At 41.4% G+C, this 24931-nt stretch overlaps 1 protein-coding gene across 2 annotated transcripts in view; it reads right to left on the bottom strand.

Annotated features, from left to right (window-relative positions):
• Positions 1–137: 137 nt before the first annotated feature.
• LOC139946165 (sushi, von Willebrand factor type A, EGF and pentraxin domain-containing protein 1-like) overlaps positions 138–24931 on the bottom strand; it is a 40552-nt gene continuing 15758 nt past the window's right edge. For both annotated transcript variants that reach the window (XM_071943786.1, XM_071943787.1), the window contains 24 exons: positions 24489–24728; positions 23831–24022; positions 22510–22628; positions 22258–22327; positions 21894–22043; positions 20969–21199; positions 20088–20249; positions 19474–19635; positions 18167–18322; positions 17187–17327; positions 16870–16983; positions 16166–16279; positions 15403–15604; positions 14468–14625; positions 13743–13956; positions 12733–12905; positions 11906–12157; positions 11343–11522; positions 9269–9448; positions 7026–8768; positions 6186–6473; positions 2171–4762; positions 1710–1838; positions 138–1015 (listed from right to left, as the gene is read on the bottom strand). In XM_071943786.1, the coding sequence (XP_071799887.1) occupies positions 951–1015; positions 1710–1838; positions 2171–4762; positions 6186–6473; positions 7026–8768; positions 9269–9448; positions 11343–11522; positions 11906–12157; positions 12733–12905; positions 13743–13956; positions 14468–14625; positions 15403–15604; positions 16166–16279; positions 16870–16983; positions 17187–17327; positions 18167–18322; positions 19474–19635; positions 20088–20249; positions 20969–21199; positions 21894–22043; positions 22258–22327; positions 22510–22628; positions 23831–24022; positions 24489–24728 (8027 nt within the window). In that variant the 3' untranslated portion in view covers positions 138–950. The remainder of the gene's footprint in view (positions 1016–1709; positions 1839–2170; positions 4763–6185; positions 6474–7025; positions 8769–9268; positions 9449–11342; positions 11523–11905; positions 12158–12732; positions 12906–13742; positions 13957–14467; positions 14626–15402; positions 15605–16165; positions 16280–16869; positions 16984–17186; positions 17328–18166; positions 18323–19473; positions 19636–20087; positions 20250–20968; positions 21200–21893; positions 22044–22257; positions 22328–22509; positions 22629–23830; positions 24023–24488; positions 24729–24931) is intronic.

Here is a 24931-nt window from a genome sequence, read left to right as displayed (position 1 = left end):
AATATTACTTACTGAGGTGCTGTAGTTTTTGAGAAATGAGTAAAAAAAGTAAATATTTTCGTCTCGGTGAGACAAAAATTATTTTAGCATGTAAAATCCCATGTTGTTAAGTTTTTACATGTACACTAAAATTTAGACGAAAATTATTTGTTTTACTCAATTCTCAAAAACCACAGCACCTCAGTAAGTACAAATTTCAAAGGAAGCTTTCTACTATCATCATCTTCAAACTGTGTTAGTTTAATGTAAATCTGTGGTCCTTGTGTTTTGTGTTGGGAAAAAGTACATAGACCCTTTAAACATGGCTGTACCTGCAAGTTAACTAGTGAAAGGTACTTCCTATCTTGTTTTGACTGACAGCGATTTCATTTGGAGGGGAACAAAAATAAAAAAATATGTTCAGGTTGTCTTTGCTGGTTGCTCCAAACCATGTGACCTACATTAGCAACACTGAATGTAGTCTGAGGAATTCAAACTATGCATTCACTCGACACCGAACAAGGCATCGTACTAGACATGACTAAAAACTAAAAACTCACAAATGGCTTATTTCATAAAGTTTCTGCCAACGGAGGAGTCTACCGCAGAATTTGGATTCGATTATTTAATAACCAGTTTTTAACACTACATGGAGCTTGCCTGTGCTTCTGTGCAACGGAGGAGTCTACCGCAGAATTTGGATTCGATTATTTAATAACCAGTTTTTAACACTACATGGAGCTTGCCTGTGCTTCTGTTAAAGCAGATTATTGGTGCAAAAATGAAAGTCCATTGTGAATGGAAATCCACTGTAAACTCTAACACAGGCTTATGTTATTATGTCAACTTATGCTTACACCTATTTCTCTACTACAGTAAGCAGACAAAATTGCTTACCGGCAAATAATTGTAGGAAATTGGCCCTAGGTACATAAATCTTTTTGTTTTACCTCCAACACAAAAGAATAAATTTACTTGCAAGACGGATGCCTTTGGGTACACCGAGAACTTCCAATGCAGCGACTTGTACATAGTTCTGAAAACAAAAAACATTAAGAGCACACTTTATGTCCAATGTCCCAAATCTTCCTCAGAAGATGCCCGACTTAGGTTATAATACTGCATGCCATAATACAAATTCCTATCATTGAATCTAGCATGAATATCTCAATATCAAACATTTTCGTAAGCAACATTCATTTTATATTTATATTTTAAATTTACAATTATATTTATTTGGATATAGAAAGGTTTGCGGTAACACCATGTAATGATTATCTCTAATGAGTGGGGTGGTTCTGAAAAGAACCGTTGGTTTCAACTCGACGTTTTGATCAGTATGCCCTGATCATCTTCTGGAGAAAGCATACTAATCGAAACGTCGAGGTGAAACCAACTGTTCTTTTCAGAACCACCCCACTCATTAGAGATAGTCACTACATGGTGTTACCGCAAAACTTTCTATATCGTATTTCCACCATGCAAAGTTTCGAATCCTACTTATATTTATTTAATTTCTCATGTAGATAAAAAGTACAACAATGCACATTAATAAGATAAAAACAACAAACAAAACAGCAATGAGCAATTTAAATACAGATAAAGGAAAAAGAAACAGCTGGAGAAAGGGTTGCTTAAAAGAAACACAGTTCCTGTCTAGAGGCTCTCCTTCCCAGCTGGTCCTGAAGAACACAACCATAAATTGGAAAATATTGATAACAGGGTCTTACCTATTTCACATCTAGAGCCAGCGTACCCATAGGGACAGCTGCACTGATAAGGCCCCCGGCACGTCCCACCATGAAGACAGGGAAAGATACACACTGGAGACTGGTTGAGAGCTGAGGACAGGTTCAACTCTGTCATAAAGTAAAACACAAAGTTCGTAAATTAAAAAAATAATTCTTCAGAAACAGATTAAAAAATGTCAAGGCTATCAGTGTTCTGAATACAAAATGGAAGTTTGTTCCAGAGGTGCAATAGATGTAAGATTATTATGATCAAAGAAAGTTTTTAATCCTATCTTTCCAGCCTTCAGAAACAGATTAAAAAATGTCAAGGCTATCAGCGTTCCGAATACAAAATGGAAGTTTGTTCCAGAGGTGCAATAGATGTAAGATTATTATGATCAAAGAAAGTTTTTAATCCTATCTTTCCAGCTTAAAATTTTCAAGGTTGGACTTGGACTTACCAACACACTTTGGATCCTGTCCACTCCATCTGAAGTCCGGCAAGCACCTCCGGCCGCTCGGACCGTTCAGCAGATACCCGCTGTAGCAACGATAGCTTATGGTGTCACCGGGCTGGTAGCTATGTCCAAATATGATCCCAAACTCAAGATTAGGTGGACGTCCGCAGGACCTGGGAGCACAAGTTGGGATCGGTTGATCCCATGTCCCATCCGAGGTGCATCGAAGCTGCCGTGAGCCTCTTAGTTGGAGTTCATTCTGACAATGGAATGTTATGACATCTTCGTAGAGATGCCCGTCTCCAAGGACAGTTGTTTGGGGCGGAGGAGTAATCTCTGGGCAGGAAATTCTCCAGCAAGTCGGAGGCGACGGATGCCACATCTGGTCGGCGAGACAGGTGAGGTTGTGACTGCTGGATAACTCAAAGCCAGCATCACAGACATACTGGATGGTAGAGCTGTACGTATAAGCTTCTCCCAAGACTTGTCCGTTCTTGACAGCTTCTGGTGGTGGACACTGCTTGATCTTGCAAATGAGGTCAGAGCTATTCCATTTCCCGTTTGCTTGGCAGACAATGGTTTCACCTGACACCATCTCGTAGCCTTCCACACACATATAGCGTGTCACAGCACCGTACACATAGTCCTCCATGGTTTGAGTATTGTCATCATCCACATGGACCGCGTTGGGGAGACTCGGCGGTCTACCACATGGTACAGGTCTGCACAACGGGGGCACTTCACTCCACAACTGGTTGGCAAGACAGTGGCGTATAGTTGCTCCATGCAGTCTGAACCCTTCACTACAGCTGTACACAGCCACAGACTTGAAGGTGGTACTGGTGAAGTAAACCTCCCCGTTCAGGACATCCCCTGGGTCGCCACAGCTGACAGGACTACACTGAAACCGCGGCAGACTCCACAGTCCACCCTCCAGGCATTTCACATTGGGTATTCCTTGCAGCTGATACCCATCATGACACCGGTATGCAACCAAAGTGTCAAACGTAAGCGAAGGTGATAGCGGGATGTATGCATTATCCACCGAGGGCAGTGGTCCACACGACACAGGAATGCAGCGAACATCCCGACCACTCCACGTACCATCAGCTTGACAGATTCGGCTAGTCTCACTCGTAGACGGCACATGACCTGTATCACATCGATATCGAATCTCACTCCGATACTGCAAATCGCCCCGAGTAAGGACAACTCCATTCTGCACTTCTGGCGGGGGTGGACATTTGATTGGTTGACAGGTCGGGGTCGGACCACTCCACTCTCCAGAAGCCTGACATACACGCTCTGGCATGCCGACCAGGTCATGACCAATATCGCAATCATACAATAACTGATCCCCGAGGGTGAACTTTTCCCCTGTCCAATGACCATTGGTAATTTCCTCAGGTTCGCCACACGAGACCGGAACACAATGTACGTCACTATAGCTCCAAGATCTATTACTCAAGCAAGTAATGGCATTAATACCGACTAAATCATACCCAATGTCACAAGCATACACAGCATTTGAGAGGTAAGTCTCATGAGTCACTTGGACATCTCCGTTTTCAATTGCTGGAGGTGGTCCGCAAGAGATAGGTTCACAGGTGGGATATGGTTGACCCCATGCACCATTTGATTGACAAACTTGAGAGGCAATTCCCTCCAATTCATAGCCATCATGACAATGGTACACAACCTCTTCCCCAAAAGTTGCCCCGTTGTCTAAAGAATAGTCTCCGTTTTCAATGTCCCCCGGCAATCCACATGACACTGGGTTACATCTTATAACAGTCTGGCTCCAAGAACCATTGGAGAGACATTCAATTGTTGTGCTGTCATCAGTATAGAAACCTACAATACAGTCATAGGTTACCAGACTTCCAAATGTTTTATTTGTAGCAGGGGTACCAGCGTTGTTGAAAGCCGGTGGTTCGGGGCAGGAGATAATCTCACACACTGGTTCCTCACCACTCAACTCGCCATTACTCATACAAGAGCGTGTGTCACTCCCTTGTAACTGGTACCCTGTTTTGCAAGAATACCGAACGTCATCTCCGAACACCACTTCAACCTGTGTAGAGTATCCATCTTTAATGAGCACTGGTACACCACAAGAAATGGCTTGACACACTGGCCGGCCCGCACTCCATTCCCCATTGGCCGAGCAATGCTGTTCAGCCACACCCACCAGCTGGTATCCCGAATCACACCGGTAAATCACTTTATCGGTAAACCGGTAACCCACAAACACTGCTTGTCCATTAGCAATGTCCGGCATCGGACAAGTCACTGGTTCACACTCGGATGGTTCCCCACTCCAATCACCACTTTCCATGCAAGTTATATTTTCATCTCCAATAATGTTGTAGCCGTCGTCACAAGTAAATGTTGCAATACTGCCGTTATTCCTCCTTGGTGCATTGACAGTGCCATGGTTTGGTGCTGCTAGCTCAGAGCATGTTATCAGACGACAGAAAGCTGTTAAGTTGGTCCATGTTTGATCAGGCTGGCATATGATAGTTCCATTTCCATGTAAAACAGCGCCCTCTATGCAAGAATACTCGGCAGTGTCACCCACATGGTAATTGTTCCCTGTAAAACAAAAAAACATCACATTAGATTTTCAGTTCCAGCTCCAGCCTACACGTTTCATCAAACTAATTCTGTTACGGCACCATTGAGCCAAGCCCATCTATCAGCTTATCTCCACGACAGTACTTAAAGACACTAGAAACTTTTGGTAATTGTCAAAGACTAGTCTTCACAGTTGGTGTATCTCAACATATGCATAAAATAACAAACCTGTGAAAATTTGAGCTCAATCAGTTGTCAAAGTTACGAGATAATAAGGAAAGAAAAAAACACACTTGTCACACCATGGTCACACAAAGTTGTGTGCTTTCAGATGATTGATTTGGAGACCTCAATTTTTGTAAATCTGAGGTCTCAAAATCAAACTCGGGGAAAATAACTTCTTTCTCAAAAACTACGTCACTTCAGTGGGAGCTGTTTCTCACAATGTTTTATACTATCAACCTCTCCGATCCCCATTACTCATAATCAAGAGAGGTTTTATGATAGTATTTTTTTTCAAGTAATTACCAATAGTGTCCACTGCCTTTAAGCAGCACTCAGCAACAGAGTCCAGCATTTTCCTGAAGACTACAGCAAAACCTCACCTGATTGTACCCCTAACATGCAAGTTTCAAATTCTACTTTATCAAAATAGATTTAAAAATTATAAAGATGTATGACTGTGATACAACAACTATATCACAATGGAAGTTAAAGGAACATTACAGAAATGGTTTTTTCTAAAAAAAAAATAGTTGCTGGCAGCGTAAGCACTTAATGTAATCTACCATATACATAAATTGACAAACCTGTGGAAGTTTGAGATCAATCGGCCATCTGGGTCACAAGAATAAATCGCTCACTGAGCGATAAACTCCTAACAGGAAATGAGTTTATAAATTTATTTCTCAACATATACAAAATTTCAGACATAAATATTTTAAAGGCAATGGTCGTTACTGGTATTTACTCAAAATAATTATCAGCATGAAACCTCACTTGGTAACGATTAATCGGGAGAGGTTGATAGTATAAAACATTGTGAGAAACGGCTCCCTCTGAAGTGACGTAGTTTTCGAGAAAGAAGTAATTTTCCACGAATTTGATTTCGAGACCTCAAGTTTAGGATTTGAGGTATCCAAATCAAGCACACAACTTAGTGTGACCACGGTGTTTTTTTCTTTCATAATTATCTCGCAACTCCAAAAACCTATCGAGCTGAAATTTTCACAGGTTTGTTATTTTATGCATATGTCGAGATACACCAAGTGAGAAGACTGGTATTTGACAATTACCAATAGTGTCCACTTGTCTTTAAGGGATATTTTCTAATATCATCATCATTAGACTTTTTATGTAAATCTGTAATATTGAAAAATAAAATTCTTACCAATTCTGTGATGTTCCTCTAAAAATGAAGTAATTCTAATTGATGACTTACCAGTTGCTGATCCAAACTCCATTACAGGCGCGTCGTCACACAGCATGGGTGAACAGTGTATGAATGACATACCCACCCAGTGAGCGTCCCATCCACACTGAATGAACAGGCTCCTGTCTGCTTCATACCCTTCCAGGCATGCATAGTAAGCCAGGGAACCAAACGTGGTGGAGTCCGATTGGTGAGTGGTGAGATTGATATGAGGTGGTGAGCCGCAGTCAACAGGGTTGCATCGGGGTGAGGTCATACTCCATTGCCCGTTGGATTGGCAGCTTATGGTTGATGCTCCTACATAAGAAAACCAGTGGAGATGGACATTAACATCTTTTCCCTTCAATTCCATACACTTATTTTGGGGTTTAATCTCGCAAGACCAAAACCTAAAATTTGAAAACAGTTACGATAATCTTAACCCTCCATCCTCCCGATTGTCACAGACCAGAGAGGGGATCGTCAGAGGATGAAGGGTAATGGTTATCACAACTAGAAACTAGTAAGCGTAAAAATTTCACACTTCGAAGTCCAATGTATTGGCACTTTTTTATTTATTGGGCAAGAACAAGGAGGCTTGTTTACTATACTTTATTACTTAGTGCCTTCTGATGGATGATACCCAAGCCTATATGTACATCCGTATCGACTGTAACACTGTTTCAGCCCCAGGAGTAGGTGGCAACAGCCCCTAGAAAAATAGTTGATTTGTAGCCCACAAATCTCAAATGAAATTGTCACAGGTTAGTTTTATTGTATAGGGATTAAAACAACACAAAAAGATCCAAAAACCAAAGGTAAACATTCCCTTTAATTACATCAGAACAGCTGATAGTTTTATCAACCTACCTTCCAGACGATACCCTTGATTACAGGTGAAAGTGGCAATCCTCTGATATGTGAAATCATAACCTCTAAACCGCCCATTCTCCGGTGAATCTGGCTTTCCGCAGTTGATAATCTTGCAGACCGGTTCCACTCCCGACCAGGTGCCATCGGCCAGACAGGTTCTCACAGGTTTCCTGAAGAGCTGATAGCCTTCATCACATGTGTATACCACCGAACTATTAAAAGTGAGGTCATTTCCAGATATGGTTCCATGGGAAATGGCGGGTAAATCAGGGCACCTGATCGGTAGGCAGGAAGGGGGAAGAGCAGACCATTGAGCACTAGCATTGCAACGCAACTCCTGGTAGTCGGCACTAGTCTGGTAACCCAAGTCGCATCGGTAGCGCACTTTAGTCCTGTAGCTGTAAGTATCTCTTGGAACTGCCGACTCGTTCACGGGTATTTTGACAGAGAATTTGGCATTGGGAACCAGCGGAAGAGGCGGGCACAAGACGGGGAAGCAGCTGGACGCTATGCCGCTCCAACGCCCGCTGGCTTGGCAGATTCTTGTCGCACGCCCGACGAGGTAGAATCCTTCCTCGCATATATACGTCGCAGTGTCGTTGTAACTGTGCCCTGATCTGATGAGCCTCCCATTAATAAGACCTCCAAGACGGTCGCATGACACCGGTTGACACACCGATACTTCCCCCTGCCAGGACCCGTCCGATCCACAGGTTATTACGTCCGAACCGTCCAACAAGCTGTATCCAGTGTGACAACGGACTGTCACGTTGGTTTGGTAGAAGTACGTTACACTCTCATCTGCTGGAAGGAGGTCTGCATTTGGTATCCTCGGCGGAGGTCCACATTCAACTCTACTACAAGATGGGGTACTGCCGCTCCATTGGCCATCAGAATCACATGACAGTGAAGCTGAGCCAATCAAATAGTAGCCATTGTGACATTGGTATCTGACCATGCCTCCGTACTCAAACTCCGATCCCTCTAGGTTACCGTTTAAAATGGTATCCGGCGATCCACACGATACAGGCTCACACGCTGGTACTCCGTCACTCCACTGGCCAGTTGCCAGACACCTTATCAAAGTCACTCCATTCAGCCGGTACCCCACATCACACTCAAACGTCAGACTCTCGCCATAGAAGAACAAGTTACCCGTAGTGACTCCATGAGCGATCTGTTCCACCTCTGGACAGAGTCTTGGGGTACATCCAACATATTCTCCTTCCCATTTGAAATTCCCGGCACAAACTAATGAGGCATTTCCCATCATCTGATACCCTTCCATGCAAGAGTACCTCGCCACGCTCCCCAGTGTCAAGCCCGTGAGGGTGTTCGTCGAGAAAGGAAACGCTGGGGGAGGACCACAGGAAAAGGGGATGCAACTCGGACTCGCACCCGACCAGGTCCCATTCAGCTGGCATGTCCTGGTTGCAGCACCAACTAACTGGTACCCGTCAACACAGTCATATCTGATAACCCCTCCGAGCACAAAGTCCTCCATAGGTGGCGTCAAGGATGCATGGATCACGATCTCAGGCTTATTGCATTGAATCAGCAGGCAGTCTGGGAGCTCACTCCAGGTTCCGTCTGACTGGCAGATGACGGTGGCTTGGCCTCGTAGGTGATACCCATCCTGACAATGGTAGACTATGGACGTTTCAGTAGAGAAATGAGAGCCTTTCATCGGACTGTAAAGAGTGGAATGTGGTACTTCGGGAACAGCTCCACACACAACCACTGAACAAATAAAAACATAAAGATACAAATCTTTAGAACGCTAACAGTCCCTAATCTGCCACAAAAATTTCTCATAGTATTGTTTGAAGCTTTGCATGGTGTTGATAAATAGGAAGAAACTATAAATAAAAAGTAAAGTTGCCAGTCCAAACATGTGTATCTCTTTTGTGGGAGTGTTGGCTCTGAAAAGAGCCGGTGTGGTTTCAACCTTTTGAACAGTATACTCTGCTCGTCTTCAGGAGAAAGAGATCTCCACTAAAGAGATTTACACATGTACCCACAAGTTTACACTTATTTATATGTAGTTTCTTCCTGTTCTCATGGTTTAGTCTGATTATGGCAAATATGACCATGTATCTTCCACTCTAATTGGCCGTTTTCGAGGCCACAGCTCAGGCTTGACCTCTGTCTTGACAAAGCCTCATACAAACAGTAGATCACAAGTCATGGTTTTGAAATCGGACACAAACTTTTACCAAGAACATTCTAGATTGACTTACCCTCACAGCTTGGCTGGTAGTCACTCCATACACCGGTCTCATAGCAATCTCTTGTGTGAGGCCCAACGAGTGTATACCCATCATAGCAGACATACTTCACTTGAGAACCAAAAAAGAACTTGGTGTCCGTTCCCAAAATCTCTCCATTTTGGATGTTGCCAGGATGCCAACATTTCTTACCTGCGATGAACGAAAAACAAACATTATTTGTTTGTTATTCATTACGAAATAATCTTATAAGAATCTTCCAAAATCCTGTGAGCAATTGGTTCTAATATAAGTATTTTATATGCAAATTAGTAAGATCTCATAAGAATCTTATAAGACTCTTTAAAGGGTCTATGTAACTTTTGTAGGACAAAACGCACAATGTCGACAGATTTACACTAAACTTACACAGTTTGAAGATAATGATAGTAGAAAGCTTCCCTGAAAATATTACGTGCTGAGGTGCTGTAGTTTTTGGGAAATGAGTAAAACAATGTCATGAAAATAATTTTCGTCTCATGAGACGAAAATTATTTTAATCTTTTACAAACGTATTTTCATGGCATTGTTTTACTCATTTCTCAAAAACTACAGCACCTCAGTAAGTAATATTTGGAGGGAAGCTTTCCACTATCATTATCTTCAAACCCTGTAAGTTTAATGTAAATCTATGGACATTTTGAAAAAGTACCCAAATCCTTTAATATAAGAATCTAATTTTACTGACATAGATGATCTTCCCATCCAGGGAACTCAGCAAACTCGTCTAAGGGGACATAAACGCTACGTTGTTAACAGCCAATCTCTCTCGTTACAAACAATGGTTTAACGTCTATGATTATGAATTGCACAAGTCAAGAAATTGTGATTCAGTAACTAGACGACAAATGTTTGTTGTAGTCATTGTGGAGTCAGTAATTACCTTGGTGGATTCGAACCCTCAACCTTGTAATAGACCAATCCATTAGGCTCTGCCCACGGCGCACATGTGAGCAAGAACATGTGAGCCTCTCCAATAAGCTTGGGCGATATCACGATATTATCGAATATCGCGATACTAATTTGGAAACGATTTTGATATCGGATCGATTTGGTTTTAATCGAAATATCGATATATCGCGATATCGATTAATTATCGCAATATCGCGATGTATTTCTTAGCTGAGACATCTTGCACCACATAGGTTTGGAGTAAAACCAGAAGAACAGGTCATTAGAACACCTCTCTTATGCTATGACTGTCTCTTCTACAACTTTCACTGGGAGTTTGAAGACTGATGATGTCAAATTTAATTAATCGCAATTATATCGAATATCGCGATATATTGTCGCCGATATATCGTGAATTAAATAAATCCATATCGCCCCAGCTTACTCTCCAATGCCATTCTGCACAACACTGTCGCACGCGCCAAGCATACGCGCACGCATGTCGGACTTAATTTGTCAGACTTTTGGTTGTGAAATGGGTTGCGATTGGTCACAACGCAATAGGGCAGAGCTTAATGGATCGGTCTATTGCAAGTCCTGCAGTCTAACCACTGAACCACAGTGACATTACAGACTTGAATTGTGTGAATCACATATTGAAAGTGGGCCCAAGTTTGCCTGTGTCAAACCATCAAACTAGGGTCCACACTCACTGGTTTGGGAAACAGCAGTTTGCAAAAGGATCTTTCTTATCTGATCAAAATGTTCATGAGGCATAAATATATTGTTACTGCCTGTAAGTTTACTGACACAAACATCAACAATATTGCACATATTTAGTACTCGGCCCAATTTCATGGCTCTGCTTACCTCCCAATTCTGCGTTTAGGATCACCGTTCTCCGCTTACCTGCAGGCGCCAAATTTCTGCGCTAGCTGTGTAAGCATAGAATGCCTAGTAATGTTGTGTACACAGGTTCACAATCCAAAATTCCCTGCTAACCCGTGAAATACACTTGAAGTAAGCACAGATGAGTTTCCTGCTTCCGTTTCTTTGCTTACGGTACGCAGAGCCATGAAATTGGGCCCAGGTCACTGGGTTAAAAATATAATAATTAAAGTAGACATCTATCCTGCCTTTTTGTGCAGGCACTCACGTTGGCATTGAGGAGGGTTGTACGGTAGCCAGTCACCGGAGATCTGACACACAGCTTGATTGTTGGAGCTGTCCTTCAACTCAAAGCCGGTCTCGCAGGAGAAGGTGATGACGTTGAGAGGGGTGTGGCTCTGGAATCCTGTGTAATCGCCAAACTCTGGCGGGCTCTGGGCATAGCATCCTGAGGGAGAGAGCAAGACCATGTTGGAATGGTAAAAAAAACATCTTTAATAACGAGAAGTGAGCAATCTAGCCCTATGTTTGCGGCCTCCCTATTTTGTCAATATCTTTGTTCGGTACCAGTCTGAAGTCATACAACCTGTAACTGCCGTATAGCCAGGGATTATATTCATTTGGGTTTTACCCATATACACTGATATGTGTTAGCACTGTATACTCGGTACTTTCCTGAGCTCTGTGAAAAAAATCACAGTCATATTACTTGAGTGAAATTCGAACCCATGACCTTTACAACTCTAAAGTAGTGTCTTACCAAATAGACACCGAGATTGCTCGATAGCTAGAGGCAGTTCGAATACTCCTTTCATCATGTTTTTGGCTTACCTTCACAGAAATGACTCTTCACCTGTCTGATTTCTCCATACATATCAAAGAGGGTGTCAGGCCAGGCTAGAACCACATCTCCCATCTGCCCTGAGAGTCTCTCACAGTCCCTCACCAAGGCAGAGATCTCCTGCGAGGACAGAGTACGATTCCAGACATGCAGGAGGGTGATCTCGCCGACGAAGGCTTCAGAACTCGCAAAGTCACCACCAATGGAATCTTGCTCCTGGCCAACAACAAATATCCCACCCCCTGAAATAAACCAAGAAATAATATCGAAGTCTTATATAAACACCAATCAGACAAAATACCATGTCAAAACACCATGAGAGTTCCTGCTGACAAAAAAAGTGTAAAACTGGGATCTAGAATCTTAGGGGGTAAATTCAAGTGATGGCATGTCCACCTTTTCCCTGGAGTTATAGATTCCAAAGAGCTTCTGGGAACAACAAAAGAAGTCTACAAAGAGTAGGATTTTATATGGAGAAGAAAACCAGCATTTTTGGTTACCTGGTAGTCAATAAAAGTCTGAATACAGATAAAAGTCTTTTCTCAACCCTGCCAAAGCTGCAACTTAATTACTGAATTCCTTTTCAGGCATCAACTTTGAAAAGTCAAAAACCTTTTAGAAAGTATTTGGATAATTTTAACTTCAGCCCTGTTCATACTTCCTGCAAACACATTACGAAATTTGACGCCACAAATCCGCAATGACTAATTGGCATCAGTTGACTAGTGCTCAACTCCTGCGAAACATTCGCTGTGAAAACAGCCCTGTGATGTTAAAATTTGCTTCGCATTCGCATGAAGTATGAACCGGGCTTTACCAGGGATAACAGCGCCCTCAGCGAGTCCTTCTCCAGAGTCGGCCACCCGTCCGTCCTTGTAGATGACCCATCGGCCGTTCCTGCTGGCCCATGTGACGGCGATGTGATGCCACATCCCATCATTTGCCGCCACATCGGAAACGTGACTTGAGTCATTGACATAGAGAACGAATCTATCCAAAAGAAAGTCACAAAAATTATGAAATATTTGTAAAGGATCTCTTTGGATAGTTTTGGAAAAGCTTTTCACTAAAACCAAAAAGTATTGAATTGATGAAAAAAACATAAATATATTTTTTATAATTTAAATTAGTATGGAGGCATCATCTAGAAGCCAAGACTTGTGGTTACATGATGCCTGATGTACAGACAAACAAATCAAAAACAGGAACAAGAACAAACAGACAGGCGGGTTGAACAAAGACAGAAATGATGTCAAAAATGATAAGTTAAAAGGGTTTCTGTAAGACACCAAACAAAAACGTCCACCGATTTTGTATTAAACTTATACGGTTAAAGATAAATAGTAGAAAACATGTTTTACAGAGCTACCATAGGCCTACAGGATACTAACTAACCACTGGTCCTGAATTACGGTGACAGACAACAGGTTTGAATACAACAAGGAACATGCTTTATACTATTTTTTGCTTTAGTTGCCAACTTTTGATGTTTTATTTATAGTTAACTTTCCTACCTTTTTGTACATAAACTGTTTTATACATATTTTATTACTCATTTTATTACTTGTATTACAACCAGATGTGGGGAGGCAGGTCTATGGACCACAGTAATTATTTTGCTTATGTTTCTCCTAGCCCATCTAGAAGTATTTTTGTTTTGTCATGTATCGATGAAATGGCTGAATAAATAATAATAATAATAATAATAAGAACAGATGAGAGATGAGGATAGATTGGGTAAGGACAGAAAATGGAGTGGTAGAGGGAACCACAGGGAATTAGGAACAATGACAACCAAGTTCAAGCTGGCCAGGATAACCAACTCACCCGCTATAGTCCATGAATGTAAAAGCATTGCTCAAAGCAGTGCCGTGACTGTCCATCGCTCCGTAGGAGAACGGGGAGCCGTAGTTGAAGGAGTCCGTGGTGCGCATCCAAAAGGAGGCGCTAACCTCCGTCATCTCAGGTAGTAAATCCTTCATCAAGATGTAGTCCGTCGTACTGAAGTGATCAAAGACGAGACTGAAATCCCAAGGAAGTTCTGAGAAGGGAAAAGTAACGTCAGGCATTTTCAAACTGTTTCATTTGAACAAAAACTATAAAAGCTTTATTTCCTCTTTACTTATGTTTTATGGGCATAATACTCAGCTGCAGATTTGAAAAATATTTGTGAGACTCAAACTCAACATTTCAACATCAATCTTTTCAGACAAAAATTTTGAATTGTTAAAAACAAAACAAGACAACCAGACTTGTCCTGTCTTGAGCTTACCTGCCCGACACTGAAATCACTAGCCTCGGGCTGGTGGTCCAGTGTAAAATTTTATCCCAGTTGTTTACTTAATAATAATAATAATAGTTGATGTATTTATATTGTGCCCATTCCATAAAAGGAAACAAGCGCATAGAAAATAATTGGACAATGATTAAAAAAATCGAAAAACTGGCAAAACCAAGGTAATACAAAACTGCAAAAACAAGACCCTTACAGGACTTCTTAGACAGTAAAAATGCAATGACATAAAGACAGCATTTCATATTTATACACTCACCCACTTCACAGAGAGGTCCAGTGTACCCATGTTGGCAGACACACAGGTAGCCACTTATGTCATCTAGGCATGAACCACCATGACGGCATGGTGATGATACACACTCATCCACATCAGTCTGACAGTGAGTCCCAACAAAGCCAGGTTTACAGTCACACCTGGACGGAAAAAGATAGAAAGAAGTTTTTAAACGATGTTCATAAATACCCCAGACAGTTTCACTATTCCTATTGATGGAGAGCGCGTCACGTTGGGGTGTTTAAATGGTTAATAAAGACACAGCTGAAGCTGTTAAAGACCGACTGACTTCGCGTGTTGACCGCGCAAGCTAATGTACGGCTATTGAAATAACGCATAATGCAATTCATAGCTATTAGTGACAGAGCGTACTATTTGTGTACACGCGCGTATTAATATCGACCGACGCGCACAAAACATTTTTACACAAGTCTTTAAATTGCAAACTTCGAAAAATTAGCAAAAAAATGGTGTCACATTGTCTATTTTTGTGAAATTATTTCACTTTTTAACATAAGGGTATTTTTGAATGGGAATAAAAAAGTAGGCGACGAAATCTTAAACTGCCGTTTAAAACCTTGCAGGGTCGTGGCTATGCGATAAAGGCCCGAGTTTTGGGAACATAGAGTATGTGTGATGAAAATGCAGATCTAAGGCCTAGATCTAATTCCTTGCACACGTCACACGCGGCGACTGTGCCACGCTTTTCATTTTTGTGGTCAACAGGTTTACGTGTAAACGCCGCGTCGCCTTAAAAGCGCACTTCACTGAATAACGCACAGTGACATTGACCACCAAAATGGCGCATCCAAGATCATTCTGATGATGACGTCAGGTGAATTGGGTCAACAGGCAAATAAATTCACATGTGAAACTTTCAGCTGAAAATCATTTCTACTTGAAAAAATCAAACTCACCTGTAATCAGCGATGAGGTCGTGGCACTCAGCTCCATTCAGACATGGCTCACTCATACACTCGTTAATTTCCATCTCACAGAATGAGCCGTCGAACCCCACCAGGCAGTCACAGCTAAAGCTCGCCAGGCTGTCCACGCAGTACGCTCCGTTGTAACAAGGGTTTGAGAAACATTCATTCACTTCCTCCTCACAGTACTCGCCTGGAATAGGTTTTTGAAACATAGCAATGAGAAACGAACAGTAAGACCAAATCACACCAGAAATAATTTACCCAATTACCCCAAATAATTGTTAGCATAAAAACTTACTTGGTTAAAAAAACAATGGGGAGCTGTTGATAGTATAACATTTTGTGAGAAACGGCTCCCCTCTGAAGTAATAAAGTTGTTGAGAAAGAGGTTATTTCTCACTCAAATAATAAAAGGCTGTAGCTGAAGTATTTTAATATACATCTGAAGGCACACAAAATTGTACAACAAGGGCAATTTTCTTTTGTTATTCTCTTGCAACTTTGATGACAACATAAAAAGAACTGAAAAAAACACCAAAAAAAACACAGCTGGACAAGTTTTGAGATGTGCCTTAAAGTTAAAAAAAGTTGTAAAACAAAATCTCTATAAAATGAAAGATTAGATGTTTTGCTCTAATGATTTTTTACAGCCTGTTTGGCCTACAGGAGGGTAGGCCCTGTCTGCGGTTCTTGCTGTGATGTCACAGGTCACATGGTCCATTGAAATGACTCTTGAAGATTGTTTTCTTACCGGAATAACCTTGAGTGCAGTCACACTGATAGCTGGCTATGCCATCAATACATCTACCTTCATTCTCGCAGGAGTAGGGTCTACATTCATCAATATCAACTGAACAAGTCTCCCCTGAGAAAGATGGGCAAGAAATGTACATGAAAGTATTATACAGTGTTCAGGCTGAGGTGGTTAGGCCATGTGGAGAGAAAGGAGGATGCTAACGGGGTCAAGAGGTGTACCAACGTAATTGTTGGTGGGCCCATACCCGTTGGCCGACTGCGCGAGATGTAGCAGAGTTCCGTGTCGAATGACATGCAACTGCTTGAGTGCTTTCAGCAGCAGAGTGTGGGTTTGAATCCTGGTCATGACACTTGTGCCCTTGAGCAAGGCACTTTACCATAACTGCTACGTAAAAAGTTGGGAAGATAGTGCATTCTGCTCTACCAACCATGCTCCTAGTGTATGATACCCATGCCTACTTCTAATCCTGATGGACAGTGAAGGGGGTAACAAGGTCTCAGCCCCAGGAGTAATGTGCCCCCTAGTGGCAGTTCATCTTGAAGTGGCCTTGTATTATGGGCGATATCTCATTTAACAACAAAAATTGTTTTTAAAGAGACGAGAGACCAGCTCCAATCCATCAGTGTAGAGTAGAGTATTAAGGACACACACAGCCACAGCATAATACTTTTTATTTTAATAGTTATGAGAGACTTTACCTGCAAAGCCTGGTTTGCAGACGCAGGTAAAACCGTTCAGACCATCCACACATTTGCCGCTATTCTCACATGGGGAGTTTTCACATTCGTTGATCTCAATGTCACATCTTATTCCTGAAAATAATATACACAGTAGTTTTAATTTCAAAAATGTTAATGCCAATCTTGTGTTGACACTGTAGTGTGAAATGCTTTATTCACTTCACATTCGCATTCACAGGAAATTAGAACTGGGCTGTTTAACAGCACCTTGAGATCGTTTGGTGGATTTGTGCATTTGTTATTATTATTTATTATTACTATTCCTAGACACCTACCTGTGTATCCCGGCTCACATATGCACACATAGCCAGCTGACACAGCCTCGCACGTTGCACCATTTGAACACGGAATGGAGAAACAGTCGTTGAATGAAACCACTTCCAAAGAACTGATGTTAAAACCATCCAGGCTGGTTCCTGAAGAAGGGAAGAGGGGAAGATAGATGTTATGATGGAGGTAGGGTATGGAGGACAGGTAATATATTGTCTGTATGAAAGTTGGTTTTTTTAGTACCTGTTTAAAATTAACACAATTCTTGGGTTATGCCACGAAAATTTCACAAATGAAACTGACACAAATCGTTGAAGGTTTCACAAACTGATGCGACCGACCCCACAGAGGTAAAACTTGATTTGGTAATAATTGCATTTGAAGTTAGTGATCTATTGTTATCATTCCTGGACAAATTTGTTTAACAGGGAATTTCCCCAAAGGTTAGTGTGTGAAATTCGATACCTTAAATGTTCTAGCCTTTTACTTGCGGTTAAAAAATAAATTAATATTGAATGAGTATAAAATGTTTCAAAAAACAGATAGGATAATTTGTGAAAACTAACAAAACCACAGTGCGCACTGTGCCAGTTGCCAGTATCAAAACTGTCACTTCATAAAAACAAAAAGACTTTATAAAAAGTTGTTTACTTTATTTGCAAAACTAAACATATTTGAGGATTAAGATTTGGTATAATGAAAGATAAATGCATTTGCAGTCCTAAAAGTGAATAAACAAATTTTCATACAAATTATGACTTTTGAGTAAAATACCACTTTGTGAAACCTGCGATGAAATTATACATTTTCTCAACCGTCAATGATATGATGAACACATTTAAAAGGTATATAGCTTTTAAATGAATGTCATATAAGCATGGCTTATCATTCAAAAACTCCTTCCTGCGAAAACTGAAAAGTACAAATGTTCAAAGTGAAACAAAAATGTTAAATGGGCAAACATTTTATGTATGGTGGAACTCACCGATGCAACTTTCCCATGTGGTGACAGCGCTGTTAGCCATCATACCAAGGCACTTAAAGCAGGAAGTCTTACTTATCCCTGGTTGGTAATAGCCATCAGGGCATGGGAGACAAGGCACCAGACCACTCCTTGACACATAACCAGACTTGCACGGCTCTGAAATAAAGTGTGTAAAAAAAAAGAGGCATAAATTAAAAAAAATTCAGGGTGAGAGTGTTAAAGAAACCTGGGATATTTTGTCAGCTTTTAGTTTTAGAGATAAATCCCCTGAAGCTGTGATGGTATTCATTTTGGAGAATTTACAGGCTTTCTTACTTTTTTAACAAGGTCTATAGTCTCTTACGTTGACACTGCAGCCGAAGAGACCACATGGCGAAGTCCTTCCATAGGTCAGGTTGGTGAAGTGGTGTCTTGCCTCGACTTCCACATCTAGGGCCTGGTTTGAATCCCACAGAGGGCACTATGTGGACTGGGTTTTTAGTTCCTACTTGACTGCAAGGGTTTCCCTGGAATAATTCTCTGGGGTTTTTATCCCATATCTAAAACTGAAATTTCTTCGTCATATTCTCTTCTCATTTGGCTCTAGTTAGAGCCTAAAGAATATTTATCCAGGTCCAGATCCAGGTAGTAGGACAACACATAACAAAACAGTTTGACGGCAAGAGAGATCTGACAAAAATTCCTAAAACTAAGGCCTAGGAAATATTTAGGAGTTATTTTACTTAAGGGTAGTCCCAAGTTAGGACGAGTAACTCATCCCAACGCGAGATAAGATATAGTCTTAACTCTTTGTGAAATTCACCCCAAGTCATCCATGTGCGTGTTTTTATGAGTAGTGGTCCATTTGACAGGGCTGGAACTTCACGGCGGCCACGACGGCCATTGCCGTAGTTGCCCTTCAAGTGGCCGTGATGCCCCTTGAAAATAACCAAACATCACGGCCAAGTTTGCCGTGCCCTTTTCCCCAATGGCCAGAGTGCCCTTTTCACCTTAAAATCCAAGGTCCACTTCAGCCTGATCGTGCCGCGAATTAATCCACTCCGAAGCATCCAGTGCAGCCACCGAACGAAGCGAACACAACACAACCAAACTTTAATGTTGTCTGTTGAATATGAAGTACACGACGGTGTGTGTATGATATTGAAAAGACGCTATATGCCTGCGGTCTAAAAAGAAACTTACAAAATGGCCGCATACTGGGCCGCATAACTAGGCCCATGCGCCCTCTAGTTCTTATATATAACTCTATGGGGTGACGTCATATGCAAAGGGTCTTTAGATCATTCTAATGATTCCACCATACTAACCTGTACACTCAGCAAGTGAGATTGAGCCAGTCTTGAGAGTAGACGTCCCATCTGGGCATGGCATGCAGTCCAGACTGCCGGAGTAGGGTTGGTAAGTCCCTTTAGGGCAAGGTTCACACTGCTCCAGACCAGTATCGGAGTGGCTGCCTTGACTGCAGACATCTAGTAGGACAAGACAAACAATCGGTACGGTAAAGACATCTCGGCCCAATGTCATCAATGACATTGGTCTCGGCCCAATGTCATCAATGACATTGGGCCAATGTCATGCCTGCATCACACAGAGCAATTGCTCTGCTTGATGCAGGCATGATATTGGTTCTCAGGAAAAAGAAGGAACAAGTATTATTAAGTACAAGTACTTACCAACATGCACTTTACAATTTTCTGATTTTTCCAAGGGCAAATAATTTGGAAATCAGACTAAATCGAATTCCCTGCCTCCGTTAGCGCTGATTCTTTGCTTACAGTAGACAGGAGCCATGAAATTGAGCCCTGCTCTAGAATGGGGGCTGTAGGAAAAATCCCACGCTTGTGAATATATTATTCTGGGAATGGGGCCAATTTCACTAAACTCCCGATTTTACTCCCGCTATTACACTTGCGATCATTACCTTTACATTCCTGAAGTGACTTGGATCTTGTACTGACCGTTGATGTACCGGGTGGACACGTTATGCACTCCATCTGGCCGGGTTGGCTTTGGTAAGAACCTTGAGGGCAGCGTTCACACTCTTTTGTAATGTCATTGAAAAAAGTACCAGCTGCACACTCTACTGTTAATGGAGAGGATAAGGACATGAAATAAAAAGTCACATCCCCTTAAAGGCAGTGGTTACTATTGGTGATTACTCAAAATAATTATTAGCATAAAACCTTTCTTGATTACGTGTAATGGGGAGAGGTTGATGGTATAAAACATTGTGAGAAAAAGCTCCCTCTGAAGTGCCATAGTTTTCGAGAAAGAAGTAATTTTCCACGAATTTGATTTCGAGACCTCAGATTTAGAACTTGAGGTCTCAAAATCAACTATCTAAACGCATACAACTTCATGTGACAAGGGTGTTTTTTTCTTTCATTATTATCTGGCAAGTTCGATGACCGATTGAGCTCAAACTTTCACAGGTTTATTATTTTATGCATATATTGAGATACACCAACTGTGAAGGCTAGTCTTTGACAATTACCAATAGTGTCCACTGCCTTTAAAGGTGATCCCTGGCTGCCGCTTCCCAGGTTGTATCGTAATTTGGGTGTGATCCCGGGCTACAAGGCAGTTTACCGTTGCATGGCTTCTGACAGGCAACACAGAACAAAGATCTCAACAAAATAGGGCTTAACCTCTGTTGGTAGAGTGCCAGCATGTTAATCTGGGGATCGTTGGTTCGAGTTCCACTCTAGTAAATTTTTCTTTGTTCAATCCCAAATCAAAACAGAAAAAAAATTACACAAACGGACAATTTGTTTTATACACTCAAAGTATCAAAAGACTCACAGCATTGGCTCAATCCGAGCTGAATGTTTCCCGGTCGGCAGACGGGAATAGGTTGAGTTGGAACGACGATGATAGAATTAGTATCTGGTGTCGATCCCATGCCAGGGGGAAGGTTACCATCCTCCAGTATGGTTTCCAGGATGGAGTTGGACGCGCTGGAAAGGGAATGGCGAAACTGTTGGTAGGTATCGTCATCCACTGAAGTGACATCATCTGGAAGCTTGACTTTTCCTGCAAAATAAAAAACAAAACCCTGCTAATTAAAGGCACTGGACACTGTTTGACATTACTCAAAATATAGCTGTTAGCATAAAAACTTACTTGGTAACAAGCAATGGAGAGCTGTTGATAGTATAAAACATTGTGAGAAATGGCTTCCTCTGTAGTTTTTGAGATAGATGTATTTTCTCACTAAAATAATAAAATACTTTCGCTCAAACCTTATATTATGCATCTGAAAGCACACAACTTGTGCGACAAGGATGTTTTTACTCCATTATTATCTCGCAACTTTGACAATTCCAATCGAGCAGAAATTTTCACAGATTTGGTATTTTATGCATATGTTGGGATACACCCAGTGAGAATACTGGTCTTTGACAATAGACCCTTCCCATGAAATATGTAAATTGCACATAGCGCGTGCGCACTAACGTTTTGGTTGGCAAGATGAGGGAACATCACGCTGTTTTGCACACTGGTAATGGGTGCTTGGCGCAGACTCGATTGCGCGTCTGCTTAGTGCACAACTCCATAGCGTTTGCAAACCACCAGGGTCTGTACACATGCGTGAATGTAATTAGCATATTTCATGGGAAGGGTCCATTACCAAAGATATCCAGTGCCTTTAAGAGGGGATACACAGAAAAGATGAATGTTAACTCTTTGTGAAATTGATCGCAGGTCTAAGAGTAACTGCTTTTACCTGTAATATTCATCTCAACGTAGACGCTTGGCAAACTCTTCAACTTCTCAAAGTGCTGTCTGCTCAGGTCAATGTCTCCTCGTAGCTGCTGCCTCTCACTGCGTGGCGACGAGGAGCCGATTATTGAACCACCGACCAAACCACCAATACCTTGCAGAACAGACAAGAAACTTGAAACTGAATAAATTATTTCAAAACAGAATCCTTTTTTTTGCACAGTGCAGGGCAGACAAAAAATAAATATACGCAAGAAGTGACACCGAGAATTTTTCGTTGCGAATTTGTGATATCAAAATAGTGTGGCCCTTTTTAGGAATGATAAGAACCAGTTATTAACGGATACAGGGAACATGACAAAGGGTACCTTTTGGTCGACAGCTGACTTTGACACCAGCAAAGCGGCAATCCACCGGCCCATTGCAGATACTTCCCTCCTAAAACACAGATTGTTATTATGAAAAATTTAATAAAAGCAACAAAACAGTTAATAAGAATATTAATTTATAATGCACACTTCTCAAGAAAAACATCAAGTTTTTACGCTCTGCTTTTAAATGAGCCCTGGTAGAGGGACCCACCAAGTAACCTTTGTTCTCTCTTTATTGATTTAACGTACCTTTTTATCTTGAGATGTTCTGATATTGGCGGCCATTTGATCAGCGAGTTCTTGATCGCAGTTATTCACCGGGAATCCAAAGACCAATGGCTGCGTTGCGTTGTCTGGATTCTCCTTTTCTACAAAGGGGGATAAAATTGTTTAAATTCCCTGAGATTTTTTGAAAAAAAGTAGGAAAATAATTGTTGAGCACAAGAGCTGATCTACTTGTTCACATGGTGCATGGTTTAATACATTTTCAGGCTATTTTTTATAATAATAATAATAACTGTGGCTTGTTCAATAGCGCACATGTCCGTCACTCAGTGACGCTCCTGGCGCTGTAACATACAATATTTCCTGCAAGATGTAGGACTCTGTTTGAATTATGAGGCCTAATTCTGATAGCACCATGTAATGTTTTACAAGGTGATGTTGCACAATTTGCTGTCAATCGGACCAGGAACACCGTGGAGAACCCCTTCTCTTATAGATAAGTGCACTGGGTTCTTTTTAATGATCATTTTTCTAAAGGAAAACAAATCCGAAATTAGACTTAAGTTGGAAGAGTATTATGCCTGGTTAAAACATCAGACCATATTTTGGTGCAAAATGAAAAAAATAAAAGAATTTCAACCCTTCGAAGACCAAAGCGGCTGCAAAAGGCGTATACCAAATGCCAAAGGCGGCGCCAAACGGGCGCATAATTTGATCAATTTTTTGTCAAACAATGGGGTCAAAAGAAAATGTTTCTAACTGAACTGACATTTTCCAATGTTTCCTATGTAAACATAGAATCTACATGTGTACAACTCAAAACAAAACCATGTATTTTTGTTTCTTATTAATTTTCCTGACATTTTACCTGAAAATAATCGTGCCAAAATTCAACAAAATTAGTAATGTCTGGGCCGTGTGATGATTATACAGAAATGAATGGTCTTTAAAGGCAGTGGACACTGTTGGTAATTACTCAAAATATTGATTAGCCTTAAACCTTACTTGGTTAAGAGTAATGGGGAGAGGTTGATAGTATAAAACAATGTGGGAAACGGCTCCCTCTGAAGTAATGTAGTTTTCAAGAAAGAAGTAATTTTCCACGAACTTAACTTTGAGTCCTCAAGTGTAGAATTTGAGTTTTTGAAATCAAGCATCTGAAAGCACACAACTTCGTGTGACAAGGGTGTTTTTTCTTTTATTGTTATCTCGCAAATTCGATGACCAATTGAGCTCAAATTTTCACAGGTTTGTTATTTTAAGCATGTGTTGAGATACACCAAGTGAGAAGACTGGTCTTTGACAATTACCAATAGTTTCCAGTGTCTTTAAAGGGTTAACATACTTGCACAGTCCTCCCATGGCATGCCATGATTGGGACTCCATCGTCCATCCCCTGAGCAGCTGTAGATAGATTCAGGCTCAATGGGAAAGGCGTACCCATCATCACACCCAAGAGAGCACTCTATCCCTCCATTGGAGTTAACACAATCTGCTCGGCCGCCCTGCGGACTATCTGGCATGATGCAGGCACTTTCTGTGGGTAGGTTTTAGCAAATGAATTGAGTGAAAATCTTAGACGAAATAATTATAATAACAAAACATTTATATAGCACCATCAAATGCAAGGCCTCAAAGCACTTTACAAAAATACAACTATCAGCAACTAACAACTGTTCATAGACTATTAAATAAGGTTCACTTGATGGGAAAAATCTTTTCAAAATAATCCTAAATAATGGGAGAAAAACCAAACCCAAACAAAATATTTCGGGTTGTAGGGGGTTCTTAACGTTTGATTAGAATCACACAAAACTCTGAATAAAAACAGATTAACCCAATTCTCAATCCATTTATAATTGTCCACTCGAGTTGAACATTTGCAGCTATGTGACAGCTCTAAGTCTTCCCCATGTTTGACTGAGTGAGGTTTTAAAACTTTGGTTAGAGCCACACTAAACTCTGAATAAAAAACAGAACACCCCAATTCACAATCCACTCACGTTGAACATTCACAGTTATGTGACAGCTCTTAGTGTTCCCCGTGCTGTCGCTGGCGACATACTCCACCCTCGTCGTCCCCCACGACATGGACAGGCCAGGATTATGGGAACGTGATACTGTCACAGGCCGGCCCGAGTTATCAGAGAATTGTGGCTCCTCCCAAGCAACGTGGGTGTCTTGGTCTGATGAGAGGACAACTCCAGGTGAGCGACAACGCTCGATTACCGGCGGCTGGCTATCTGTAAAAGTCAAGGCGACAAACAGTTCACACATATTGGACATTTTACAACATCTTGCAGGTTTGAAAGAGGTATTAGAGCAGAAGGCAAAGTGGTGCTCTCAGTGAGGCCTGCCAGACGCAGGTACAATTTCAGGCAGAGGTCAACCTAAGCTGCGCTGGATAGACAATGTGACAAAGTGGAGTGGTAGAAGCGTAGGAGAG

The sequence above is a fragment of the Asterias amurensis genome, chromosome 13, assembly GCF_032118995.1.
Source record: "Asterias amurensis chromosome 13, ASM3211899v1".
NCBI classification, from domain to species: domain Eukaryota; kingdom Metazoa; phylum Echinodermata; class Asteroidea; order Forcipulatida; family Asteriidae; genus Asterias; species Asterias amurensis.
Note: the sequence above shows the minus strand (reverse complement) of the source record. Positions and strands in the feature narration are given on the sequence as shown.